The following is a 27,948-nucleotide window of genomic DNA, read 5'->3' as shown; positions in this document are numbered from 1 at the left end:
CACAAATGTCACCATAAATAATGTCAAATGCAGTACACAAGTTTTGTAAGCAGGTACGCAAGCTAGCAATCTAGTCAGTGTGTTACAAACAAAATAAAAATGGCAGATGCTGCCGTTGAAACCGCGCCAGGAGATGAGAACGATGATAGTTGGTTGTATGGTGACTCGAATCCTGATCAGGCAGCCGATAAAGAATCTGAAGACGTAGGTAAAGATCAGCAACAAACCGATGTCGCTGATGGTGAGGCAGTAAGTTGATAACCTATTTTGATGATTTTGTGCAACACAAGATTTCAGAGTGTAAGATTTATTAAAGTTTCCTATTTTAAACAAACAACTGTGACGGCAATATCTTATTAAATAAAAAAACCCCTTTTCAATTGTGTGTACCTTCAGCAGTAATACAACAATATTCAACATCATAGATAATCGATATAATGTATAAGCCTGGGTATTATTTTGTAGGAGAATGAAGAAAAAGAGCAAGAAGAGAATGAAGGTGCGAATGATGACTCTCACTTCAATGACGAGCACTTCGCCGAGGTCGGGCGGGAAGGTGACGACCAGAACGGCGACGCCGACAGCCAGAACAACGGGGACTCCGACTCCGATGACAGTGACGACATCAAAGTCACCATTGGAGAGATCAAGTCTGGACCCCAGGCTTATGCTAGTCTTAATATTAAAGTTAGTTGTTGATTTTTTTATTTACTTTTAACAGGTGTAAGTAAGTTGATTAAAACTTCAGCTTAATGAGACATTGTTGTTATATTCTCATCTTACTTAAGCTAATTTATTATTAAAAACTTATTTATTTATTTAATTATCACACTTATCTACCATTACAGGTTACTTAACCTAGTGCGTTAGCTAGGACTAAACAAAGGTCTAAGTATTTATGTGAACTAGGGTTTCAATGATTGAATTATTATGCACATAGTTGCAGGTCTACATTCCAGCAACTGTTTTAATATGTCCTTTTCTGATAATTCTGATATGCATAGGCAATAAGTTAGCCTGATACACATGCCCATCATTGCTCCTCCTGGAATTGCTTGTTGCTTCATCCACTTTTCTCCTAGATATGAAATCCTTACTATTTACGATTCCCATGTTTCAAATTTCTGTAATTCCGCGATTTCTTGGAGTTCTCTGAATAAATTGGTTTCCAAGACTTCCAAATCTTTGATTGATTTGTATCTTCTACAACTTTAAGTCTTTGAATTAGATGCATTTTCTACTTTTATTTTTATTATTTATTTCATATTATTTTGGTTATCAGTTTGGTTTTTTGTGTGGGTTGCATACTTTTCAAGGTATACTGTTTCTCTATTAGTGTATAGTTTGACTGAAACGGAATTTGTAAGTCACCTGAATAGTTCTTTTGATGATCAACATGTCATTCAGGATAAGGATTTTTTTATGAATTATTAGAGCCCCTAATAATCCAGGGTTATCAAATAAATAATGTTGTCTAGCTGATTAAATAGTTATAAATTTGCATTTTTATAGCGTGGTGTAGGTTTAGTGGCTAGTGGTGGTGGAGAGAAGCCACGCAGTGGAACTACAACTGGTGGCAAAGTGACACTGGAGGACTTGGATGGACCAGGCAGCATTAATGGAGTGCCTGCATTAGAATTCAACATAGATACTATTGAAGATAAGCCATGGAACAAGCCTGGTGCTGACATATCTGGTAATACATACATTTTATTACATTATCAGCATATCAAGAAACCCAACACACTTATACACCTCTCAAGAGTACTGTTATTTTGAGGCTTCAGTTTACCATGCTTATCCTAAAACTTACCATTGCCAAAAAAATAACAGTCTGTCTGACATAATATAAAGCATATATTAAGGTAATTAAATTCTATTTTAGATTATTTCAACTATGGTTTTAATGAGGTGACCTGGAGCGCGTACTGCGAACGACAGCGCCGCATGCGAGTGAACGAGGCTGGTGTCGGCCTGCACGTGGGCGCGCCGCCGCGCCTGCCGCCGCCTGACTTGCGCAGACCGCCAGGTTAGCTACTGTCCCTGTAAACTGTTGTAATTCAAGCTCATGGATATCCTGGCAAATAATATTTGATGTAGTTAAGGATGAAAATGACAGTATTATTGTGTATTGAGACATGAAAAATAACTGTAATTTATCGATCTTAACAGATTTTGCCTATTTGCTATTAATTTTATTTTATTATTGTTTATTTAATCAGGCACAAGGTACATCTATAAAATATAAAAAGTCCAACAAAACTATATTTACATAGACATAGTACTCTTTGCCCACACAGTTCTTAAACTCCAAATGGGGCTGTCAATGAATATGTTTAAAACTACATTATACACATTCATTACATACATTATACAAAATTGCTGAAGCATCGAAAACGCTTGGAAAAACTACGGGCTCATGATGACGCTAATCAAGGGTGATCTTCCAGTCCCTGGAGCGTAAGGTCATATATTGTCCTAATAGCATGCAAAAATACGTCGAGAAAAAAAGAACGTTTTTTTTTTGTAGGACCAGGAAGAAATGATGAAATGATGCCACCAGCAATGTCAAACAACTATCAAGCTAGAGAAAACACTATACAAGTAAGTGTTTATTTCAATTCTGCTATTAAAAATCCCTCATAAAAACACAACCTTAAAGAAAACTTTGTCTCTTTATTTAGTGTGGTATAACTAGTTCATTAATGTTGTAGGTGATGACAGCAGAACGAAGAGAATACGGGCGTAGTGGTCACCAGCGTGAAATGGGCGCACCAGACTACTTCGGTCCTCCTTCTAATGACCACTACTACCAACCGCCACCGCATGCGCCTTACGAGGAACCTTGGGGTACAAATGCGTTATATTGTTTATTGCTGACTTAATTCTAGTTCTACAGCAATCATTATCATCACTTAGCTTTCTGAGCCTCATAATATATTCTCTATATAGGTCATCCAGAACAGAGCGGTTGGGCGCCAAGTGAAATAAAGGAGCTGACGCCTGGGCCGATGGGGGCGGGCGCAGGGCTGGCGGCCCCGCACGGGCCGCACGGCGCGGCGCTGGGCCCGCACGGGCCGCACCCGCACGGGCCGCACGGGCCGCTGGGCGCGCACGGGCCGCCGCACCTGGCCGCGCCGCACGGCCCGCCGCACCTCATGGCCGCGCCGCCCTTCGTGTCGCCCTACCGCCAGCACCCGCCGCCGCATCTGCACGACCGCGAGCGCGAGCGCGACCGTGACCGCGACAGGGACCGCATGCGGGAGCGCGACGACCGCGACCGGAGGGACCGCGATAGAAGAGATGAAGTAAAATAATATTTGCTTTTGAACTGATTCAGTGCGGTTGGCGCCATGAATATCTTTTCTGAATAGCTGTGGTGCCCAAGGAGCCAAAATGTTTACCTGTAACTATGGTAAAATGACATTTTTCTGGGGTTTCCCGTGAATGAAAGTGTCTCTATTTGTCAAGCATTTGTCAGGAGTTGTAAACGTTCCCCTAATACTAGTACCTTATAATCATGATAATATCGGATTATCTTTTAATAACCGTTAATAATGAATACCTTTATATCTTAGGATTAATGAAATAAGGACTTACTTTTTTAGAAGATTGGCTATGATGTTATAATCAGAGAAATTCGCTGGTTATAATGCATTCATTTGGACAAAATTTGATTACCATAAAAACGGTTCTTGCGAGTTAATCGTAAAAGATAGATATGTTATGGACCAAGTGATAAATTGAGCAATGTAAATACTGCCCGTTCATTATGAAAGATGCCCAATATGAGAGTGCAATTTAATTATAATTATTCAAATAATCAAATTGACCAGGCACTATACATATTACGCATCACCTTTTGGGCAAAGTAATATAAACGTATTTAATTACTATTTTTTTTATGGGTAGTATTAAAACGAGTGAATGTAAATTAAATTTCAAATGTCAAAATTTATAAATTAGGGTTATATAATTACTAAGTGAGCGACTGACTTTAAATGACGAGAAATCAACAGAACGGTATCGAAATGCGAGTCGTTTCTAGCACTCACCGGCCGCTGCCGCGGCACCGCTCGCTTCGTTTTTTATTGTTATCGTCATTTAACTTAAAATAAACTAAATATTAAACCACTTAAATTAACAGATTAATTATTTGGAATAATTACGAAGGATTTCTACCTTAAAAATCCACTAGTTTTTCCATTTAAAACTTAAGGGAAGCCATATTAAATTTTTACATAAAATACAATTAAATTTAAAGCCAAACTTTCACAACACATCTTTGTGTCATAGAAATGACTTGTTATTATACAACATAAAACAAACCACAGTTTAAGCAATCAGACTCATTACTACCTACGTATAATTAACATCTTCTCTTAAAGTTTCTAATCATCTTTTAAAGACAAATAAAAATATAAGTAAAACATTCGTATTAAATTGCCCAACTATCATGTAGCAATATAATAATGACCGGGCAATATGATAAATAATGAAGTTAAGGTAGTAATTTATTACTTAGCCCGATAAAGCTTGGTCTATTTAACACAAAAGATTTTTTCAATTCGAACCAGCAGTACCTGAGATTAGCGCATTCAACCAAACCAATAAACTCTTCAGCTTTATAATATTATAAATAATATAGCTTTCCTCTGTCAGTAGGAACTATCCAGCCCAAAATTAACTATTCAAATATATCATTTCGTGTTCATTAAGATACCTTTTTGATTAATTTGTTGGAATCCGATGTTTTATTCAAAAGCTACAAATAATACATTATTAATTCGTTTATAAAATACTATAAAATAAGTTTATTAGCGTTATATGTATAACGCTAATGTACTTATTTAAAAGTAGTATCCCTGCATGATAATATCTGTCTCGACAAAAAAACAAAAATGTCGAAAAAAACAATCAACTAATTCGCAAACACATACCACAAGGTTTTTTACAACACCTGATAAAAATAAGTCTCTTGCTATCCATTTTGGTTTGTACACGTAAATAGTCACTTATAAATACGACTAAAAGGAAACACAAGATCTTAAAAATAATTTTTGATTTAATATTTCTGCAGGAGGAGAGGGAAAGAGACAGAGAAAGAGATCGATCCCGATCAATTAAACCCGACAGGATCAGAGAAAAGTAAGTGCTGTATAAATTATAACATCTTTTTCGTTCTAATGATTCAACTAGTTAATACTTTGTTTATGTATTCTTCTTAATTCGTCTAGAAGTCGCAAGTAAGTAAATTAAAATATTATTATTATGATGTCTAGAACCCATATAAACATAATAACTTTTTATAGGTCGTACAGGCGGGAGCGATCGAGATCAAGATCACGTCGGCACAAGTCGCGTTCCCGGTCGCCACGACAGCGCGAGCGGTCGCGCGACCGGGAGCGCTCTCGCGACCGGGATAGGGACCGCTCCAGAGACCGCGAGCGATCCCGAGACAGGGAACGCAGCGTTAAGCCCAAAACCAAGGATAAGGAAAAAGATGAAGAAAAATAGTTAAAAACAAATGGATCCAGCTCGTAGCTTCAGACAACACTTACAAATATGGGTGACATGATCTTAAATAAATAATAGGCATATAACATTTCGGACTTTTCTTCACTGTTATAATTTTTTATATCCCATGAAAGGGATACCCAACACGCCTAAGTGAAACCAGTCACGTAAGGTGGCATGAGTAAAATCAAATGCAAGTGAATAAAAAGGACAAAAATAAGCAATATTACCGCCTTCTTATGTTTACGTTTACAAGTACTTTTTAAATTAATGGTCATAATAGGGCAAAGGGAAATAATTTCCAACTTGGTCAGTTGTTGGTCTCATCGGCTTTTTTGTTTTTAGTTTCATTGACTTCAATTAAATTTTCCGTAAATAACTCTTTCAGCCAGCCTCTGAACGGTCAGCCGAGAGATCACCCACTTCCAAAAAGATTTAAATATAATTATAGACTAGCTGTTGCCCGCGGGCCTGCCCGCTATAATAGTTTAAAAAACATAGTGTACATTGTTGTTAACATGCTGACTTTTAATTTTAACACCATATTGAAAAAGCTTAACTTAGAATGCAGAAAATTGTTAGCTGTAACACTTTTCTGCATTGTAAGTTATTACTAGCTGTTGCCCAAGACTTAGTCTGTGTGATTTTCAAGAAGTGAAAAACTATGAAGTTAAATAATATCGATCATCGCCAAAATGTAACGCAATATTGAAAAACCTACAAAACATACATCATGAAATAAAAAATATATTATTATACATCTTTTTTGCATTTTAAGCTTTCTTTGTTTATTTGGTGGGTTGTGATTTTCGAGCACGTCTGTCCTTTGGCCTGCCCTACACCTCAAATGGTTAGACTGATAATGACAGTTGAGGTATCTTTCAATTATTGTTCTGTAACCAGAGAGGTAAACTGGAACCATATTACTGAGGATCCAGTATCTGTTCGTCTGTCCGTCACCTGGCTGTATCTCAAAAACGGTGATAGCCAGACAGTTATTATAAAGAAGATGTCAAATTATTTTTGTGGATGGAACTGGTGAAGTGAGAGTCGGACTCGGTAACTGTGGATTTTTAAACACTTTCAATAATATTCATATAAGGTTTTGCGAAATTGCGCCCAGATATGGGTAACATATGGAATATGGATAAACGGTTTCCTGAAAGACGTTATCTTTGATTCACCTCTTAATATTAAAACTGATCTTCTTAACAAACATTTCGGATGTTACATAATAAAAATGTTCTGATCATGATTTGCCTTTAAATAGCTGATAAATAAATAGCGTTATAACAAAAAAAATATCAGACACGCATTTTTGTAAATTGACAGTGACAAAATTCTAAAGTATAGGAGATGTCGCGCTGGAGAACATATGGAGAGGCCTATGTCCAGCGGTGGACTGCTTATAGGCTGAGATGATGATGATGGTGATAGATGTGGAATTTGTAATGCTTCGACTGAGCAAAATATGAACATAAAAGTGACTTTATGCATGAGTTCCATTTACTGTACCAATTGAAGAAAAATTACTTATTTTATTCGTTAACCTACCTGAGGATCATTGTAGAAACTTTAGTAGATACATCAAATACATCAATAGAAATAAAAATTATTTAAGTTCCTCTGTTTCAAGAATGCACCGATTGCGAAGTAACAATTGCATCAAAAAAAAAAAATGTATTACTGTTTATGTTTCTTTTATTTTACTTGTGAAATAGTCGTGCTTTCAAGTCAAATATAGGCCATCTTAGACTTAAAAGAGAATAAAATGTGTTTAACCGCAAATGTGTCAAAATATCAAAAGTAAGGTTCAGTTTGTTCCACCATTTTCCACAAGATGTCACTGTGCTTTGAGACCGCTTTTCTGAATGGCGGTGTTAAAATTTTCCGTGTATACTATAAGAGAGTCGAGGATTTTAATTTTTTTTGTTTCATTTTATGTAATATTCGGATTCGGATTAAAGTATTTTGGTAACCACGACCAGGTGCTTTAATCAAATCAACCCCCAGCTTAACCCTCCGATACCGAGGGTTAAACAAAATGGATAATCTTGTGAAAATGATTAATTTTCGAAAAAATATATTATTGTTCTGCCAAATGTCTTAAGATAAATAACGTGATGTTTTTTTTTTTATTTAAAACTACTGCCCACTACGAAATGCAGTGAAAATACAATAAAAATTGTATTGTACGATATTATGGGTGGTTCCAAAAAATAAAACGTTACTGCTCATGCCCCCCGCGTAGTAGCGTTATGGTGTTTGTATACCTACAGGGTTAAAATTAAAAGCAACTAGTGTCATTTTTTTGTTTTCAAACAAACTAATTAGCTAACAAATCAGAGTGAAACGCTACCACCCTTTGTAACTGATAGTTAGTTAGTTGACCTTAGATAGTTAGGGAACAAAGCGGCAAAGTCGCACGCGGCGCGCCCAGCGCGGCGCGCGGCGTATGATACGCTATCTCGTAGGTATAAAGGCGGCCGCGGCCAGCCGACTTGTGACTTGCGTCAGAGCGGCAGCAACGCATCGTAGGTTATACTCAGATTTATCGTTGTAAGGTGAATGACCTATGCGTGTAAACAGAATCAACTGTTAGGAAAGATACATCGTGTTCAAAAGAGGCAAAAACTTAAAAAAATATTTGCGACTAAACTTGGTAGGGCTTGAAAATAGTACCTTCTGGCAGTTGAAAGAAACGCCCTAACGTCGGCGTCGTATCAACCCAGTATATGTTGTATCAAGCGTTCGATAATGTCTATGCAAAATTTGAACAAAATGTATTCAGTAGTTTATGAGATAGTTTGATATTTGTTGATAGATATGTTTGGCTTCTGCTCATCCCCTGTAACGAAAAGCGAGATAATAAGTAAATGTTGACCGGACCTCTTGTTGACATTCTCTGAATCCAGTACTTTCCGAGATCTTTCCGGACAAACATACAGACAAACAGACAAAAAATTTATAAATCACATTTTCGGCTTCGAAATTGTTCGTAGACCACCAGCAATTATTCTTTTAAAAAAAAATTCAATATACAGTTTTCTGGTTAAAGACCCTGGTCTTAAGGGATTGTGGTATCGATGATTCAAAGATATGACGTAGCTTCCCGAATGCTGCCCAGCCCAAACGTATTCTTCTGCTCGCTTCCTTCTCGAAGTTGTGTCGCCCCAGTTGGATGGTTTGGCCAAGATATATGTATTCTTGCACAACCTCGAGAGCAGCGCCATTTACGACCACGGGTCTCGGAAGAACAAGGCCATTGTACATGACTTTAGTTTTATTTAGGTTCATTCCGAGACCCACACGTCGCGAAGAATCGCTTAGGCCGTTAAGCATCACCTCCAACTCCTGCAGAGATTCCGCCATGATGACTATGTCCTCTGCAAATCGCAGGTGTGAGATGTACTGACCGTTGATGTTCAATCCCCGTCCTTTCCAATCAAGCGTTTTAAAAACGTCCTCCAATGCGTTTGTAAACAGTTTCGGAGAGATTACGTCTCCCTGTCTTATTCCTCGACGCAATTGGATTGGTTTTGTGCTCTGTTCTTGTACTTGAACGGTCATTGTCGCGGCCTTGTACAAACACCTCAGCACCTCGACATATCGGCAGTCCACGAGACATCTCTGCATGGATTCCATCACAGCCCAGGTCTCGACGGTGTCAAAGGCTTTTTCGTAGTCCACATACGCTAGGCATAGAGGTTGATTATACTCCTCTGTCTTCTGTATAATTTGCCTTAGCGTATGTATGTGGTCCACGGTGCTGTAGCCTTTTCGAAACCCGGCCTGCTCCGGTGGCTGGAAGTCATCGAACTTTTGGGCGAGACGATTCGAGATAACCCTCGAGAACAGCTTATACACATGGCTCAGAAGTGAAATGGGGCGGTAATTTTCAAGCCGCGTATTATCGCCTTTTTTGAAAAATAATACCACCACGCTTCTGCTCCATGCCTCCGGTGTTATGCCAGTATGGATGACGGAATTGAAGAGCTTAACAAGCTCTGTCAAGACAGGTGTTCCACCTGCCTTGAGCAGCTCAGTGGTTATTCCGTCATCTCCCGGAGCTTTGTTGTTGTGTAGCTGTCCGAGAGCTATTCTAATCTCACCCATGTCAATGTCGGGAAGCTCGTCTGTAAGGTGGCGTGTAAGTCTGGCTCGTGGGTCATCCGCGCTGTGTGCTTGGGGCGGGCTCGATTTTGGTGAGTATAAGTCCCCATAATACTTTTCGACTTCAGCGAGTATCTCTGGCTTCGAGGTAACGGTAGTGCCCTGTGACGTACTGAGTTTTGTCAGGTGACAACGGGAGATATGAGCCTTGGAAAATACTTTTGAGCCTTGGTTCCGCTCTATAGCTTGCTCAATGGATCGGGTATTCGCACGCCGAGTATCGCGTCTTATCAGCTTTTTTATCTCCCTGTTAAGTACCTGACGCTCAGACGGTGTTGCGTTTATGTTTTCTCGCCGTTTCCTCATCAATTCCAGGGTCTCGCTGGTGAGTGCCGACTTGCGTCCATTACTCATCGGTCGAAAATACTTATAGCCCACCTCACGGACAACCCGTACCAGACAATCGGTGGCGTCGTTAATATCCTGAGTAGTTTCCAACATAGCGAATCGATTTCGTAGCTCCAACTGGAAGCTTTCGCAGCCAGCCTCGACCTGGGGCAGGGTTGGTCTGAGAGTTGACTTCATCAATCGGTGCGTCCTACCCGTAATGACGTATGGAGCTGAAACGTGGACACTCACCGTGGGCCTGGTCCATAAATTCAAGGTTGCTCAGCGTGCGATGGAGAGAGCGATGCTCGGGGTATCTCTGGTGGATAAAATTCGTAACGAAGTCATCCGCCAGAGAACCAAAGTTACCGATATTGCTCGCAGAATCAGCACGCTGAAGTGGAAATGGGCCGGCCATGTCTGCAGACGGACAGACGGTCGATGGAGCAGACACGTGTTAGAGTGGAGACCACGTTTAGGCAAACGTAGTGTAGGACGTCCTGCGGCACGATGGACCGATGATTTGAAGAAGGTGGCTGGCAGCGGATGGATGCGGGCTGCCCAGGACCGGGATGGTTGGCGCTCTTTGGGGGAGGCCTACGTTCAGCAGTGGACGGCGATAGGCTGAGATGATACAGTTTTCACTTTTCTACAATTGTATGTATACTAATATATAAAGCTGAAGAGTTTATTGGTTTGTTTGAATGCGCTAATCTCAGGTACTGGTTCGAATTGAAAAAATCTTTTGTGTTCAATAGACCATTAATCGGGGAAGGTTTTAGGCTATATAACATCACGCTGCAACTAATAGGAGCGAAGATACAGTGGAAAATGTGGCAAAAACGGGGAAAAATATTAAACTTCCGAGGGCTTTCGTTCAAAAATTCCTAACTTTTATCTTCTAACAACGCGGACGAAGTCGCGGGCAACAAGCTAGTTATATTATATGTATAAAATTCTGAATTTCTGAAATTAAAACTCCGAAATTTGTCAATATTGTCCAAATCGGTAAAAAATAAATTAGTAATTATAATTAGCATCAATTTCTGCTTTGACGACTATAGATGCAAGTTATACAAAGGTTAACAACTCTTATTCTGCAAATTGAATAAAATTAAATTTTATTCTACATTTTTCGAATTGATCTTTATTATTTGTTCAATTTCGGAGAATTCTAATTTTACGTTCTGATAAGCGAAGCGTTGAGGTAGTGTTCTTTCTCAATATCTTATATCTTTAAAAGAGCAATTATTGTATATTCGGTTACAAACATAAAGTGCAGTTAATAAAAGCGCGGTTAATACTATCCTATGCGCTATCGGATATCGCGGTATCAGCGTTACTTTCCTCCATCCAGCGTTCATGGTCAAGAACGGTTTTAGTTTCCTGAAGATTTAGACTTAGCTTTTCGCGTCTGCAACCGGACTTACCTCATATTATATTGTTGTAGGAACTTGGGAGCTTATGTATGTTGAGAGTTTTTGAATAAAACTACGTATTCTTTGTAATATTATTACAGAAATGCTTTATTGTAATTAATGTCTAAATAGATGGATCATCATATAAATGTTATCTAGTACAACCTACAAGACGTGACGTACAGAACCGCGATCAGTCAAACCTCGCCGTTCTCAACGTCTCGCCTTATTCCATCACATACGGGTTTTACAAATCATTTTTTGTTAACATTTTTGTACAGCCATATACAATAATTTTATTTTCAATTACATCTAAACGTAAAAAATCTTGAGGTGTCGTAGGAAACTACGCTTCCTATAAAAATTAATTACACAGGGGGAATGAGGAGTAGCTACGCTTGTGACGTGCAACCGGCAAGGTAGACCTCGGGACTACAACTATCAGTACAGGACTTTACAATCATCACTATAACCTACGCGCAGCGCGGGACACTGCTGCGCTTACACTATAACAAAAGCATCGCCCACTCGTAAGCGCTCGCTCCGATCATTTTCGGAGACTCATTAACTAAATAACTTAAATTAATTACATAAAAATATACAAAAATATCATTTTCACAAAATTATAATCGACGAACTATACACTCCGGCACTAAACGAGATAAGCTATGTACGATTTAAAAGCCGGTTTATAACTTAAACGAGAGCTTGACTTGAAGAATAGTACAAAATAATAATATAATAATCACGACTATAGTGCCGATTGTCCAGAACTGCCTGCGGCATCTCTTTATCGCTTCAGAAGATTCAAGGTCCCCTAGCCCAGCTAATAGTAAATCTACAACGAGCTAAAATTATGGAAACGCCGGGGTCCGCAGAACCGCCGCTTTCCTTCGATTCATAAATTACACGAGAATGAGAGACGTTCAAATATTTATACATAGATTCATACGAACAACGAATAATACTAGAACACTTAAGAGCTAGAAACGCAATAAACGCTACGCCGCGGTGACGCGACGGCCGAGCACCGGAGTCGGCGTCGACGCTGTACAACTATTGTTACAGTATACAGTATATCGTATCGTTCTGTACATCAGTCAGCCGCTACGGTATGTACAGGGCGCCCGCCGCGCTGCCGCCAGCTGCGGCGGGCAGCGGGCGACGAAGCGACGAGCTCTATAGTTACAAATGTACAATCGCAAATATTCACAAAATTTATAATAGGCGGGCGATACCCGCGCCGTCGCATCAGCCTACACCCGCGGACGTTTAATACTTTACACAGACTACAGCACAGGATTGGGCGGCGGCGGTCCGATTGGCCCCAGCTCCGGCGCCTTCATGAAAAACTTCTCCAGCTTGGCGATGATGTGTTTCCCGTAAGTGTACTTGCGCAGCGAGCCGATGTGCGGTCGGATCTTGTGCATCAATACTTTTCGCTGCGTCGGTTCTGCTACGTCAATCATCTTTTGTACCACATAGTTCGCGTACTGATCCTTCATCATAACATGTAGTGCACTGAAAATTATAAATAATTGTTATTCATATCACTTCAATTATAGTATGGTAAAGTAAAACTGCACTGCTCTAATCGAAGATGAGCATACAAACTGATTAATAGAAATATAAATGTTGTAAATATAGTTGTAAAGTAAGCAAGGTGTGTGAGTCGAATCGCTGCACGTACTTGTCGTTGAAGCCGCAGAGCTCGTCGATGAGTAGCGCGCGCTCGTTGCGCGTGGCGTGCGACACGCACTTCTCGACCACGTTGGACGCGAACTTGTGCTGCGACAGCTGCAGCACCTTGCCGCGCACGCCGGCCACGAGCCGCGAGCGGTCCTCGGCCGCGCCGTGCTCCAGCACGTGCTGCACCACGTAGTTGCCGTACTGGTCCTGCGCATACGGTCAACTTAGCCCCAACTCGCTCCACATATAAGTATCTCTACATATACTATCATAATACACATCATTTTTTTTATTGCTGATGCTCTAATATTAGTTTTTAAACGTAATCGAGACATTACGGAGATGATGTTTACCTGTATGAGCTGATCGGTGTGGGCGTGCAGTTCGCTCAATACGGGTGCCGTCTGCTCGGGCGTGCAGTGCTCCAAGATGCGCTGAATGACGCGGCAGCCGTACGGGTGCGTGGATAAGGCGTACACTTGTCCCGCAAATGCGTTGATTATAAATTGAAGAGCCGTTGGTTCCACGCATTCGATACATTTTTGTACCTTTAAAAAGCAAGATAGCTTGTCTTTATAATCGAATTATACGAACAATTAAAAAAAAAAACAAAAACAATTTATTGTAAAAAGACTAAAAAGTTACTATATGAAGGTGGATACTGGATGAGTTGATCTTGTTTATTGTTCCTGACATTAATTAATAGATTTGAAGCACAAGGGATTAGAGAAGTATGTTCAAACTGTTAAGCTTTATACTATTTATACTATAATATTATGTCCGCTACATTGTGTGCGCGATTAAATTTTCAAACCATATTTTTTAATAATTGAAGCATATATGTTAAATTTTCATGTACATTAGGTTAAGAAGGCACGAAGCTAGACCCAGCAAATAGTCGAAAGGTTTAGCATCTAGTGCTCATTAACTTCTTTGCTTTAGTTATAAATGGACTGCGGCGCTGGGGTTTCTGCCTGCGTTTAGAAAAACGAAACGGCAACGCCGAAAAAATAATTGTTGCCAACCGAATTCTTAACGGCTTGAAAATGCATTTTGGAAGTTTTATCGCTACAGGCACAGGTTTCACAGCGATTTTTTTAATGTCCGATTTTTAATTCGAGTCAGTAAAATTACATTTCCAGTGTGGCAGGTTTTTAATTCAAAATAAATAGTGATGTGTTAGAATCGACTTATTACAATCATTAGTTAGTCGAATTTACATTTTTTTATTTAAATCAAATTCGCTTTATACACGGTGAATTTTAGTCGTCTTACAAAAGTAGCACAGTCATGTATCCGACGTATAATACCTCTAGGCGCGATTATTATTTTTTATCTTCAACTAGGATAATAAGTACGAACAAAAATTAAACAAGAGAAATCTGAAATATACCCATAAAAATGATAAAAACGCCACTGCCCGCGCCCCTCACCATTGTTACAAGGCTCGGACCGCGCTCGCAACAAAGCTCTGTTTCTAAAAAACTACGAATTGCATCATAATTTTTTTTTAATTTTTTTTTTCTATTGTAAAATAAGTAGGCATAGGTTAAAAACAACATAATTGTAAGTTATTTCTTTTGTTAAACTGGAAATATAAAGGCTTTTTTAAACGAATTGCATCATAACATTGAATAAAAATTGCATTTTAAATTTATTCATCATAAATACCTTTTTTTATCATGAACGTGTTTTAGTCATTGGATACATGAACTGGGCTGCTTTTGTAAGACGAGTAAAAAATCATGGTGTATAAAAAAATATTTAATTTACGATAATTAATCAAAAGAGATACACGGTGAGCATTTTTAAATGTAAAAAAGAAATGTAATATTAATTTGAAATTTATAAAATTAAAGCCAAATGCGGTGCTGGTATTAAATGAAGCACCTTACCATGCAAAATAAGTCGAGCGCACCCAACTCCAAACTGGATGAATTCTGACATTATGCAGTGGTTGGATGATACACTTACAATTATAAAAGCTCAATTAATAGAAATAGTAAATTTTTGAGAAATATTAAAATAAAGCATGACTAATTGTCGTCGTCTTCGTAGTAAGATTTCCAAACATCACTATTGTAGCGGGTCACCCTTTTTTGTATAAATGACAGTTGCAATTGTCATTTTACTGACTCGAATTAAAAATCGTACTATACATCTCCCAACATCATGTGATAACATGTGATCTCTCTCGAATCGAGAAGTTGTACATCACTACATATTATCAAACAGAAGCGCTTTTTCTTTCCCTATTTCCCCTTGACTACTTAAATCTTTGAAACTACTTGACGTATTTTGATGCGGTTTTTTTTAATAGATAAAGTGATTCATGAGGATGGTTTTTAAGTCTAATCTGTCCATAATTTAGTAGAGGAACAGTCAAATTTAGAGGTTTCAAATGTATTAACAATTTTTTTACGCTTCCATCGCAATGCGGTTAACGCACGAGATACATCAAAATGTTCTACAATATTGTACACCATAAAGAGATCTACAAAAAAGTCCGCGACTAGTGTGTGTGATATGTAGAAGTGGATATTATCTCTATCTTTTAAGGTTCACTCACAATAACCACTTCTTTGGTAATCATTTTATTTTATACTTTCTCAACGCTGGCTTAACTGCACGAGATACATCAAAATTTTGTACACCATAAAAAGATCTACAAAAGAGTCCACGAGGGCATATATTATTATCGTTAAGGTTCGCTCATCATAACCATTCTTTTGGCTATTAATTTTATTCCAAAACAAAACATTTTTCGAATCTGTTTTTGTTGAGATAGTACTTATCCTTATCAAAATAAATACGACTACTGTAACAATTATGCAATTTTCAATTTTTCGTTCAAACGCTTATTCCAAAATTGTTTCATAACGATGGTATGAATGCTTATCCTAATAAAGAACGTTAAAGAAATTCCGTAGCGTATATTAGCATTGCTCCCGTGCGGAGCCGGGGCGGGTCGCTAGTTGCATTATAAAATCTATCAACTCATCTTCGTCGGGTAATGATTATTAGACCTACAAAATTGGAGGATTTTAAAAACTAACTTGTTCATCACATTCTTCTAAAAAGACTGCTCCATTAACAAATTTCCTAGTGTCGCGGGAGATTCAAGTGACATAACCTGATGCTGGACAAGTATTTGTGGATCTTACACTTGTGCGGGGTCTAGCCGGCTCGCAGTCTTATTTAAAAATATAATAAAAACTATCAATGAGACGTGATCAAAAACAATATTTATGTGCTACACGCAATACTGGTACGGCCTATCAATGTGGTGGTTTTCCATACCAACTTTCCAGATCTACAAATAAATCTTAGCTTATAAGATGTCACCAACGAATAATAAAATAGTAGTATTAAAATATTGTATTTACCCTAGTAGGAGTCTTCAAAAATTTTGTTTCGAATCTAGATTTCCACATCAGATCGGAAAAAATAAAACTATCACTAAATCTAGTAACGAAGAAAAAGTCACAAATTTTATTACTTTGATGATGTTTTCAAGAATAATGTTATATAATAATATATTAATGAATCCCTATTGGACATGACCCAAAATACAGCCAATTTGAACATTATTGCTAAGCTGTTGTATAAGCAAAAAAGAGTGATATTTTACAGACACTTAGTTGTTTTGTTAGGCGCATTCGAAGTAAATAATGTTCGCGAGTAGTAAGTTGGTATCAGGTGATTAGGAAGTAACAGTACATAGGTGTACCAGGAGGAACAGTTTTAGTAGTCATGAGTGAGGTGCCAGGAGGTGGTAGTAAGTATTACTAGACTGTAACAGGGGAGAAGGTATTAATAGTAGGTAGACATGATGGAGGTACCAGAAGAACAGGAAGAAGTAGTATATGAGGGTATCGATATCGATCTTGCGGAGAAGATTGACTAAGTACCTTTATTTTTTTTTGCCCTTAGTACCTAGAGAATAAATGCTTTATCTATCTATCTATCTAGAGTACGGATCCCTAAATCCCTAAATACTGCAACACCATTTAGCGGGTGATAGTAGAGAGATAAGACCATCCACTTCACCTTAACTGGACAACTGAAGACTACAATAGGCTGATCAAGATAATAGTTATAATAACTTACAACATGGTTTCCATTCTGGTCTTTGACACATTTGAGAACATGTCCGTCCAGTTCTCGCACCACTTCTTGCTGCTGTTCTGCCGGGATCGACTCCAACGCCTTCTGTATCACGCGACAGCCGTACATCTGCAGCGCCAGGTTCAAAACATGTCCACGCACCTAACATACACACCATAACCATTAACATATAAATGTAAAAAAATATTTAAGAATGTATTTGGTTTAACGTTATTGATTTGGCCTTCCATGTTCACATTTACGAAATTTTCTCATAATGATTTTAAAAAGAAAAATCTAAATTTGATAAGAAATGAAATGGATTTTGTGAAACCTTACGCGACACAAGGATTAAACTCCTAACCGGAGGATTCGTTTTTTTAAACAAAAAAAGAGATTTAGATAAAGTAGAACATTCATTGGTTTTCGCAGTCACATCAGTCTGAACTGAATGTAACTATACGAAGAGTTTACCTTTTGTGCTAATGTGGTTTTCTGTTCAGTAGTTCCAAACTCGAAAAATTTCTGTATGACATAGTTTCCAAAAACATCTGTCATTAGGCTATATGCTGCACCAATTATTTCATTGAATACCATTTGCTTCTCTTGAACTGTGGCCCTCTCTAGTTTTTGTTGAATAAATCTGCAATGGAAAGTATATATATATAGCAAAAATAAATATGCAAAAATTAAATTAAAAACCGTCGTTTGTTAGTTTTCTATTTTACGCTAGCTAAATTCGCCTCTTCGTCGGCGCAGAATTAACGAAAAATCCTATTTTTCCCCCTAAATTAAGGTAGCCCAAGGTAGTCGGTATTACAACAGCTACCTGCCTATATTGGCAGGTAGCTAGCACTCGTCAAAATCGGTCCAGCCATTTGATATATTAGCCGGAAAACAGACAAACAAAATTTTTAATAAATGTTATTAAGTGTATGTTGTACCATATATTATTTAATTCGAATGTTTTAAAATTGCTATTTCAATATTTGAATAGACTACTACAATTCGTTTCAACACAGTGTTCCGAACGTAACGCGAACTTACAACATTTTAATGAATCAAAATTTAAAGAAAAAAAAAAAACAGTTTTCCTTTTGCTTATAAAGAGCAGTCATAATCAGACCAGTGCCAGGATGTGTCAGTTTATGTTGAAGGAGACAAAACAATCCTGTCAGAAAATGGCAAACATTTAAAAGAGCTCGTTGCAACGGTGCATCGGCCCAGATGCTGTGTGAGACGCGAAAAACGTGAATGCAACTTCATCATGATCAGTAGACGGAGAGATCGAAGGAGAATAGAAAGGGCCTCTGCACCATGGAACAGGTGGTCTGGAAGAAATTCGGTACTTAATCTCACCTTGAACCATGCTGGTCTTGCGAAAATTCTACGATGTGGTTCGCGAGTTCTCTCAACTGCAAGTTGGGGAAGCGGTTGTTGCGGAAATCTTCCAGCAGACGAGAGCGGCCTGCTGGAGGCTTGTCTCCTACCAGCGCGCCAACACCCACTCCACCCACGCCAACGCTAACTCCTCCCACGCCTACGCCGCCACCGACGAGCTCTGTATGTATACCACCAATACTTTATTGACATAATTCTTTGTGTTAAAACACTTTTAGCTTATGCTATTCAAAAGTGTATTCAATTCCGTAGTAAATATATACTATAGGTAGGCACCAATTATTAAGTAAATCTATTGTTGTTAATTAAACAATTTTAGATTGTCAAAGAAAGCCCTATGTAAAATATTTATTATTTATTATGATGTGTACTACTTTTGTACAGTCTACATTATAATAATGTAGTATAGTCTATGATACAGCGCTATTTACAATATGTACAGTATTAATAGTAAGCGAGCTCGGCGTGTACAGACCTGATATAGTTCCTACTCCGCTGAGTTTACTGAGGAGTGATGAGGATGATCCAAACATTCCGTTAGATGTGAGACCCTGTGCTAAACTGCTTACGGCTCTGAAAGGCAAAGAGTTGTTCTTTAAAATAAGTATGACTTGCGCCAATATAATTTAGAAATAGAATGGAATGCAATAATAAACATGCTTAAAAGACTTCATCAGTATCAATAATGCACCTGTACAAAATTAACGATTGCAATGTCTTATTAACAAGGATAGCATACAATTATTTACAATATACAAGTATACCGCTCAAAGCGTTTCCGAACACCCTACGGTGTCACTTCTAATCTCGTTCTCGAATTTCGATATTATGAATGTTATTTTAAATGCTGATTAAAATTTATTGTACATGATGAGAAATAAAAATACATAAATAGCCATCACAATTTTAAAGTGATAAGGCAGAGTGTACAAGTCGGATACAAGACGAGAAGTGAGAGTGTCGGGCAGCACCTGTACTTTGCGGTCTCGGCGCCAGGCGCGGCGGACACGGGCCGCAGCCCTACGGGCCCGAGCGCGGCGCCCAGCGGCGGTGACAGCGGCGAGGGCCCCCATTTGCGCGCCGCATACTCCTGCAGCGCCGCGGCCGGCCCTCCGCCGCCGAATTCCAGAGAGTCGCGACGCGCCGTGCCCGCGCCTGAAACAGGACATACCTCCGCGCTCCAGGCCTACCGCTGTGTCTGTGTGTCTGAGAGCGCGCTAGGCTCTCGTGCTCGGGCGCGCTCTACATCCATACTGGTTCAACACCTGCCTTCTACTTCGTCAGCAATATGTACAGCCTACTCTGTATCACCGCCTTGTTTTATATTAAACGTTACGAAACCCCATTTTTTTTAAACGCTGATAAACGGAGAAATTAGTTATGGTAAACTAAATTTTAAGTGATGTTTTTTAGTTAGTAAAACTTAATTATGGTCAACCAATCACAGTTGTAATATTTTCACAAGAACGTTCGAGAATCCAGGAGTAGCAATTTTAGACACTAGCGAAAATATATTAGAATCGAATAACAAGCTCCTTGTAATTGCGAAGATTAGTAGAATAATTCTTCTAATCGTCTTATTAGTGTTTATAACTAACTAGCTGTCCCGCCGAAGTATTGCACCGCCTAACACTCGTTGACAATGCAGACAATATTATATACAATTTTTTCTTGCCACTTGTATCATATTTCATTAACGTTTAAACCTTGACTGGACTTGATTGTTTTTATTAGGAGTTCCCTAATTGATTTAAGGTTTTTCTACAACAAATTTTACCGAAAATTGAACTCCACGCTGGGAAAGGTTCAGTTGTGGCAAAGGTTTTACTTTTTCTTAAATGTTCTAACCTGCGGCAGGTAGATTACGAAAATACTGTTAAAATTATACTGACCATTGTGAATGTTTTATTGAATATATATTAATGTTATTTATATTTTACTTTAGAGCTTTTTATACTATTTAAGTTACATAAAAATATGTGTTGAGTCATCACAATAACTATAAATAAATAAATATTCATATTTACAATTAAATCATCGTTAATGTTAACTACGATATTACAAACGTGGAAAAATATTTAAGCAAACAGGTATTGTGCTTATTAAATTCGGGACACTGTTATCTACATTGACTTAATAACCATATCAGAATAACCATTAAGTCTATAACTTCGAAAATTAAGAATATAGATTAATACTTGATCTTATTTCTACTCAATGTTAATAAAGTAAAATAATATTTATACCAGTTATAATATTAGAATACTATAGTACTAGTTATCACGCCATGCGTATTTGTAATGAATGTTTTTAAATATAAAAATATGTACACATTAGGCTATTCGTCGTGGGCTTACTCACTGTTTCAGTTTTTTTTACGTAATAAATTACTAGTTAATTGTTGCTTCAAAAGCTTTTTACATCTTGTTAATATAATTAATTATGGCTAACTGTCCTGCAACTGTAATTAAACTGTGTACAAAAGCTGGAACAGTGGATAGCAAAGTGTTGTAAGTAACGGTGATGCCTGTTAGGTGTGGGACAGCTTACCGGGTTGCTGCTGCTGCGCCTGCGGCTGCGCGGCCTGTGGCGGCGCGGCAGAGGCGGCAGGGTGCGCGGGCGCGGGCTGGTACTGGCGCGGTGCGAGCACTCCGCCAGGAGACACAAGACGAAGCGGCGTGCCATTTCGCCCTCCCATCACTAATGAACCAGGATCATAGTAGGGGATCACATACTGTCCCTGGCCGTTCACCTGCTGCTCCCCTTGCTGGGGAGTCAGTGGTCGGCGTGGCTGCTGCGCTTGTTGCTGTGCAGGTTGCGCTACAAGCCCAGGGTACACGCCCCAGGGTGCTGCTACACCATAGTAAGGCGGCACGCCCGCTATCAGTGCGCTCACGTACGGTGCACCTTCTTGACCGGCGTTTATTACGTACGGCGCTTGAGTAAAAGCTTGCTGAGCGGCTAATTGTTGCTGTAGTTGAAATTGTTGCTGTTGCTGTTGCTGCAGGAGCTGCAGCTGTGCGGCTGCTGCCTGTCCACCTGCCGCTGCGGCTTGCTGGGACCGGAACAATTGCTAGAACAAAAAAAAAATAGTAGAACTCTGTATTACGTAATACACATGTAACTTTTCTTTTTATCTTTCTCTATCTTTCGCGATCTCTAGCCACGTCCTTGCGCCCTGCATAACAGACTAGACTCAACATAGCAACTTCGCCGCGATTGCGTATACCATCGTAGATAATAACTACACTATACCAACAATAACATAGTAATAATATATTATCAACTAGTCAAAACAAGAAAGATTCTCGTATAAAAAGAAAGTCTAAAAAAACCTTGTTATGTTCCTGCTTAAAACAGATATTTTAATTGCATAAATTGCCTATCACATGCGCTTATTGGCGAAACAAACGTGCATCGTATAGCGGTTTAATTAATAGCGGAACGTATCGTTTATTGTTTTTTGCTCGGTACAATGCGGTGCAGCGCTCGAGGGCGACTCCTCGTGAAGTGCGCTAATTAACACAATCGTTTAAAAAGTTAATAACAGGCCTCGTGCTGTCCAAGGCACATGGTGCTAGAGGCGTTGTAGCTATTCTAAATCTAATGTCAAGTTATCGATTTATGTATATAATTCATATCACTTTGATTTAAAAAGATATCCCTATTTTTGAAACAAAATAATGCAAGTGTGGTGCAAAACAAAAAAAAAATAATACTTGACCTACTTGTATTTAAAATTTGAATGAGTTGAGTCAGACGGAAAATAGGGATTACAGAGAGAGTGATGTCATTACAAGCCGTGCGGACTCTATTTACCTGTTGAGAGGAGATTATTTGGCGTAGTTCCAGGGCTTTTTGACTGAACGCGATAAGTGTAAACACATTGAGCTGTTCGCAATACGTGCAGGCGGAGTGTGAAATCGGGTCTATCGCTGCTCTGCTACAAAAGCTACAATTCAATCCGTTTGTAAATGGGACAATCTAGCTACGGTTTGGAGTAAGTTTGAAATTATAATGTTTATGAATTAACACGTTAAAAGATATAAGATGTTATGTCGTGCGCACCACGTTTCTAGAATAGTAAGGCAGTTTGTAGTGCGACAGGGCTGTTCTAAATCTATCTCTGGTTTAAAGAAGCTTAACCATAAAGTACCTAATTGAAATAACTGGAACCATTGATTTTCTATTAAACATCCCAGTATTATAAATAGCTTTTCACTTACCAAGCATTTACTAGTTTCAGGCAATTTTAGAAATGCGCTTACTTCCCACCTTTCATTTTTTTAAAGATAAAAATGATTACAAATCGGTTAACAACATTCGACATAAAACAGATGCCCAAGAGTAATCATCATGGTAATTTTAATTACGAAGTTACCCGAGCCTATTCTATTTTTCATTAGCTAATTGACACAAAATGATTATGTAACGTCGTAAACTTTGCAGAGTCGTCACGTTAAATCCACTGTCTTATTCGTAGCGCAGGGGGGATAGCGTTTGATCTTCGAGCGAGCCGTCGTCGGCGTTATCCCGATTCTGCGGCAATTTAATTCATTGAGACGGTGTAATTGAGCGGCGTGCGGTGCGATGAGCGGCCGGTATACACGTGAGCAAAACAGAACAGCTTGACCACAGAAACGAAGTCAGTCCAACTACCCGCTGTCACATTGAAAGGTGGCGGTGGAGAAGGCAGCGGCGAGGAAACGTCTCGCATTCAATTAGACGTTCAGTAATCCGGCTGCGGCGAGCTTCGATACCAATTACGGGGTTATTAGTGAGGGAACGCGCGATCGTGCTTAGCTCAACCCGGATACCAATGCGGTTCAACCTGCTACGGATATAAGCTATGCGCTATTTGATTTTTACAGAGTAGTGTTACGTCTTCTTTTTATATCTATTTCTAAGATTTGCGATACATTGATTTAAATTAACAGAGTCGACTTCTTCTGTTGTAGTGTATTAGTCCACCGTCTTAGAGAAAGGCGATTTATCAACGACAAAAAGGACATGTAGGTGCTGAGTCACGATGTGGGTATTGGAGTAGCCATGGAGAAATGTTTTCCGCCAAAGAGCGTGCGCGGGTTGTCGACACCAGTAGATGATATTTATTATTTACGAGGAAGATGACGAGAAGCAAGCATCTCAGTGTTCCCGCGAGGATAGCACGCTCCGCCCAGCGTCGGCAAACAAATTACGCGACAAAGCAATCAATTACAAGGACAAGAACGTAGTCATGGCTCTTGAATCGAACGCTACGTCAACAAGAAGCTTTTAGCGGCGACCAAGAGGTGCTACGTGCTTCATGCAAACTCAACACCTTCTCTGTTAGTAATGTCTTCTATACCTAGTTGTTTTACAAACAAGGAAGAGCACCGCAAAATTGAGTGAAAAACGTATTAGGTTGTAACGAATTAGATTGTCGATCAAGTAAGTAGGTACCAAAGGTAATTTAGAGAAGAACGGAAACGACAGGGTCGGAGATACAACGAGATTACAGGGATATCGTGGGCCGAGGCGTGCGACTGCCACCGCCGTTGTGAAGTCTTCGGTGGCGTATCTGGCTCTAACGAGTTTATCTGCCCCGCGGGCTGCACGACCCCTATACACCGTTCATTTCTTTTCTTATAAACTGCTAAATGTAATCAATTTCTATCGTATAGGTATTTCATTTTCTAGAAAGCAGAATATAAAAACTGTACGTAAGGGTTTGTTATTTATAGATACTTGTAAGGAATTGAGTTTTTCAAATCTTATCTTTTAGTTCCAGTTTCCTTTCATAATTCGAAAAAGCTTATTTATTATTAAAAGCTTGTTCAATTAATAACTGTTCATACTGTTTATTAGTTGTATTGCTTGTCTTGTACGTATAAGTTTGGTAGTTTATTGTCAAAAGGTATCTTTCTGTGCCTATAATGCCATTTCTACGCTTAATTATAATATAGTGGTGTTTACTTTTATTTTAACATGGTTTTTTGCAATGCAGGTAAATACAAATAGTTACATCGGACGTTTGCTGTTACAAGAGTCGTGTTTGTCCAAAACAAAGGTCCCATTTTAATCCTGATTACTTAGTTGATTGAATACCTACACGTAACAGCGCTTTCAGATTTTCAACGAAAAGGTGGTAAAGGGCGAGGGCGTGGCCGGGCTGGGCGGAGCATATACACGCCCACAAAGTTGACGCCCTACCCAAATTTCTTTAAGTATTTATTCCATATTGACGTCACATTATGTTATAATTATTTTAATGGTTATAATGATTAAATAATTCCTTGTGATATTTTAAGAAGCAACCGTCAAATGGAGCTTCTGTTTAGAGAGAGTATTAGAATTATTGAGGTATTCTGTCTGCAAACTTCATTGATTAAGTTTGAGTGAATTTTACCTGCCCAGCGTAATTGTGCAAGTTGCATAAAAAGAAAACACTTAAAGCACGCTCGACGATAGGACTCGACTGTCATCACTTTAGTTAAAATAAGGATAATGATATCATCATTGGCTAAGCCTTTTCCCAACTATGTTGGGGTCGGCTACCAGTCCAACCGATTTCAGCTAAGTACCAGTGTTTTACAAGGAGCGACTGCCTATCTGACCTCCTCAACCCAGTTACCTGGGCAACACGATACCCCTTGGATGGACTGGCTGTCAGACTTTTTCAAGCTTCTGACTACCTGTAACGACTGTCAAAGATGTAGGAATAACAGCCGGGAGCCACAATTTAACGTGCCTTCCGAAACACGGAGGAACTCGTTATGACAAAGATGGTCACCCATCTACGGACCAACCGCGTCAAGCATAGCTTAACCTGTGATCGAATCACTTATACGGTTATAGCTTAGCCACAAGCTCCTCAGCAGAAGGATAATGATATGTAAAGTATATAAGGTACTCATTCGTAAGTACCAATGAGGATTGTTGTCTGTCCTGTATAATGTTGCGTCCGAAATCGTCCTTGATATTACAATAGATATACAGTAGCAATTATTAAATCAATCAGCCGGTCACTTTCCATTCCGAGATGGCTGAAGGTAAATGAAAGTATTATACGAATACTCGCTTCTCGCCAGCGTCGAGGTTGGTTATATCCCGTTTCCAAGAGACTCTTCAAAAGTCCGGTATAAAACTATCCTATGTTCCTTTTCGAGGTCAACTCTCTATGTACTAAATTTCATTAAAATCCGTTCAGTGGTTTAGTTTTAGTTCATAAACTTCACGTAACAGCATGGAATTTGACCGTTTATTAACTATTTTTTTTTTAACATGATTGTTGCTCTTTTTGCCTGCACCGATGTAGCATATTTAAAATTTTGATCAGTCACACTGCACCGTTTTTCACATCACAAGACCGAATTACATGTAAAAGTAAAAGAAAATGTAAAGTAAGAGCGGCGTCCAGTTTATAATACATTTCTTCAACAATTAACAGACAAGCTTCTTCCTAACTACATTTGTACAGTTACAAAGACAGTAATATTCATATACATCATTCTTAATATGTAAAGATGAAATGCGAATGATTTCCTGGAATTTATTGCAGTAGGGGTGTAGTTTTGCGGTTATAGAAGTATTTATTGGTTGCAGTGGTGACGGCGGCACAGCGGTAGTCGGGTGCGGTCGGACGTTGCTTTTATCAAAATTAGCAGGCGCGCCCGCGCCACGCCGCACCCCAATCGTAAAAACACCATCACCGGCCGCATCGACGACGGCTCCGGAGCCGCACCTAGTCGTCGCTCCCTAACAACTCACCCCATATGTCTATTTATGTTTTTAGATTTTTATTTACGGTTGAAAAACCAACTCTCTGGCTAGTTTGATACTAAACATTTTAGGGATAAAGACGTCAACTCAGCTTTCGCAAAATGGCGTCCTTCCAGAATAGTTATGAGGCAGTTTGAAGATGTATGAAAATAAGGACTTAAACGGATCAGTTGGGCACCGTTAAAACAACCGCTTTCTTTAGTCGGGCACGTCCGCAGAGCTCAGTTAAGTCACCAAAACCGTGAATATGAGCAAATGGCTTTCCACAAACCACAGAACTATGTTTAGCGCCTTAGCAGATTGACGCCACAACATCCCACGAAAATAAGTTTAAAGTTTTAGTTTTATAAGATCAAGAGCCAAGCGAGGCCATTTATTGCTTCTTTTACCATAACTTCTCCACATTTTACAGTTTCAGTAAAAGTTTAATCTATCAGATGCACAGGTAAAAGAAAAGTTTAGGAATGTCGTAAGAAAATACTACGTTAGGCTGTTTTTTCGTAACAATTGTACGATTCGGATTTCTGGCGAAGAGACGCTAGACGACCAGCATAGTAATGGTGGTAAATCAATGACCGAATTGCAAGTGTGATATAGTAAGTTGGTCATGCGGCCGAGGCAAGGCTAATAGTACATGTTTCGTTTCGAACGCCATTCATTTGTGCCTATACTACGGGCACAAATAAATACTGATAGTATTCTGACTTGATTAATTATAATTATTTAATCGTACGATAGCTTAAACATAACCTAATAATATATAAATAGTATTCATTTTATGTCTCCGTCTAATTAAATAAAGATTTTTCTTGTTTGTAAATAAACAGTTAATAATTAGTTTGATGCCAGTTGTAAAATACAATTTATTGGAAAAATGCCAAACACAACTATCGGTCGGTAAATGACACAAGATTTGGCAGAAGAGTAAAGTAGCTAAGTCGTTTCGATATACATCGAACCATGCTCGTAGTTGCGGAAGCTAGGCTTGAGATACTTTATGCCATAAGCTTAAACATTCACTCAGGGTAGAACAAAAAGGCCTCCAAAAGCTGGAAAGAAATTAAACGGTGGTAGCACAACGGTTCATGGTAAACAAAGACGGAAACAAAACATAAAGGATGCGAAAGTGGTGAAAATGTGAATATATTACTCAGCAATGTAATCACACGCACGCAAGAAACGGGCGGCGGCTTATAACAGTGCAGGAATAATTCTCATAAAACCAATAATTCTTGTTCATATACTTTAATTTCGGGCAATTCATAACAGGAAGAAAAATGCTAAGGTTACGTAGACGTTCTGTATGTTTCTAAAAATAAAGTTGTGAGGATTGTGAGAAACTTATCACTTTTAAAAAGGTAGTCTACCTTGTAGTGTTTTATAATTTTAATCCAATTATTTCGATGATTAACATTTTTTTTTTTAATATATATTTATTTTTTCATTCAGGTAACATCATAGTAATATACCTGATCCAGGCTCTATAGAAGAACAGACAAGGATGTTTTAAGCTAGATACAAAACCCATTGTAAATTGTATAAGCCTATTTGGTCC

General features: G+C 38.8%; 2 protein-coding genes across 6 annotated transcripts in view; one reads left to right on the top strand and one right to left on the bottom strand.

Moving 5' to 3' along the window:
• The first annotated feature begins 14 nt into the window (after positions 1 to 14).
• On the top strand, positions 15 to 5,605 carry LOC113492887 (pre-mRNA 3'-end-processing factor FIP1). The gene is made up of 9 exons (XM_026870602.1): positions 15 to 249; positions 466 to 687; positions 1,513 to 1,696; positions 1,886 to 2,029; positions 2,531 to 2,604; positions 2,715 to 2,850; positions 2,953 to 3,308; positions 5,081 to 5,148; positions 5,313 to 5,605. Exons 1-9 carry the CDS (start codon positions 100 to 102, stop codon positions 5,515 to 5,517), a joined length of 1,539 nt encoding a protein of 512 aa, XP_026726403.1. The 5' UTR covers positions 15 to 99; the 3' UTR covers positions 5,518 to 5,605.
• Positions 5,606 to 11,515: 5,910 nt separating this feature from the next.
• Positions 11,516 to 27,948, bottom strand: part of LOC113492886 (maternal protein pumilio) — a 64,660-nt gene continuing 48,227 nt past the window's right edge. For 4 of the 5 annotated variants that reach the window (XM_026870598.1, XM_026870599.1, XM_026870596.1 and 1 more), the window contains 9 exons: positions 21,183 to 21,705; positions 19,604 to 19,787; positions 19,108 to 19,205; positions 18,591 to 18,792; positions 17,706 to 17,874; positions 17,235 to 17,393; positions 13,478 to 13,672; positions 13,126 to 13,331; positions 11,516 to 12,956 (listed from right to left, as the gene is read on the bottom strand). In XM_026870598.1, coding sequence (XP_026726399.1) covers positions 12,725 to 12,956; positions 13,126 to 13,331; positions 13,478 to 13,672; positions 17,235 to 17,393; positions 17,706 to 17,874; positions 18,591 to 18,792; positions 19,108 to 19,205; positions 19,604 to 19,787; positions 21,183 to 21,705 — 1,968 coding nt within the window. In that variant the 3' untranslated portion in view covers positions 11,516 to 12,724. The remainder of the gene's footprint in view (positions 12,957 to 13,125; positions 13,332 to 13,477; positions 13,673 to 17,234; positions 17,394 to 17,705; positions 17,875 to 18,590; positions 18,793 to 19,107; positions 19,206 to 19,603; positions 19,788 to 21,182; positions 21,706 to 27,948) is intronic. The other variant, XM_026870597.1, reaches the window with a different exon arrangement.

Source organism: Trichoplusia ni, chromosome 4 (genome assembly GCF_003590095.1).
Source record: "Trichoplusia ni isolate ovarian cell line Hi5 chromosome 4, tn1, whole genome shotgun sequence".
NCBI lineage: Eukaryota > Metazoa > Arthropoda > Insecta > Lepidoptera > Noctuidae > Trichoplusia > Trichoplusia ni.
Note: the sequence above shows the minus strand (reverse complement) of the source record. Positions and strands in the feature narration are given on the sequence as shown.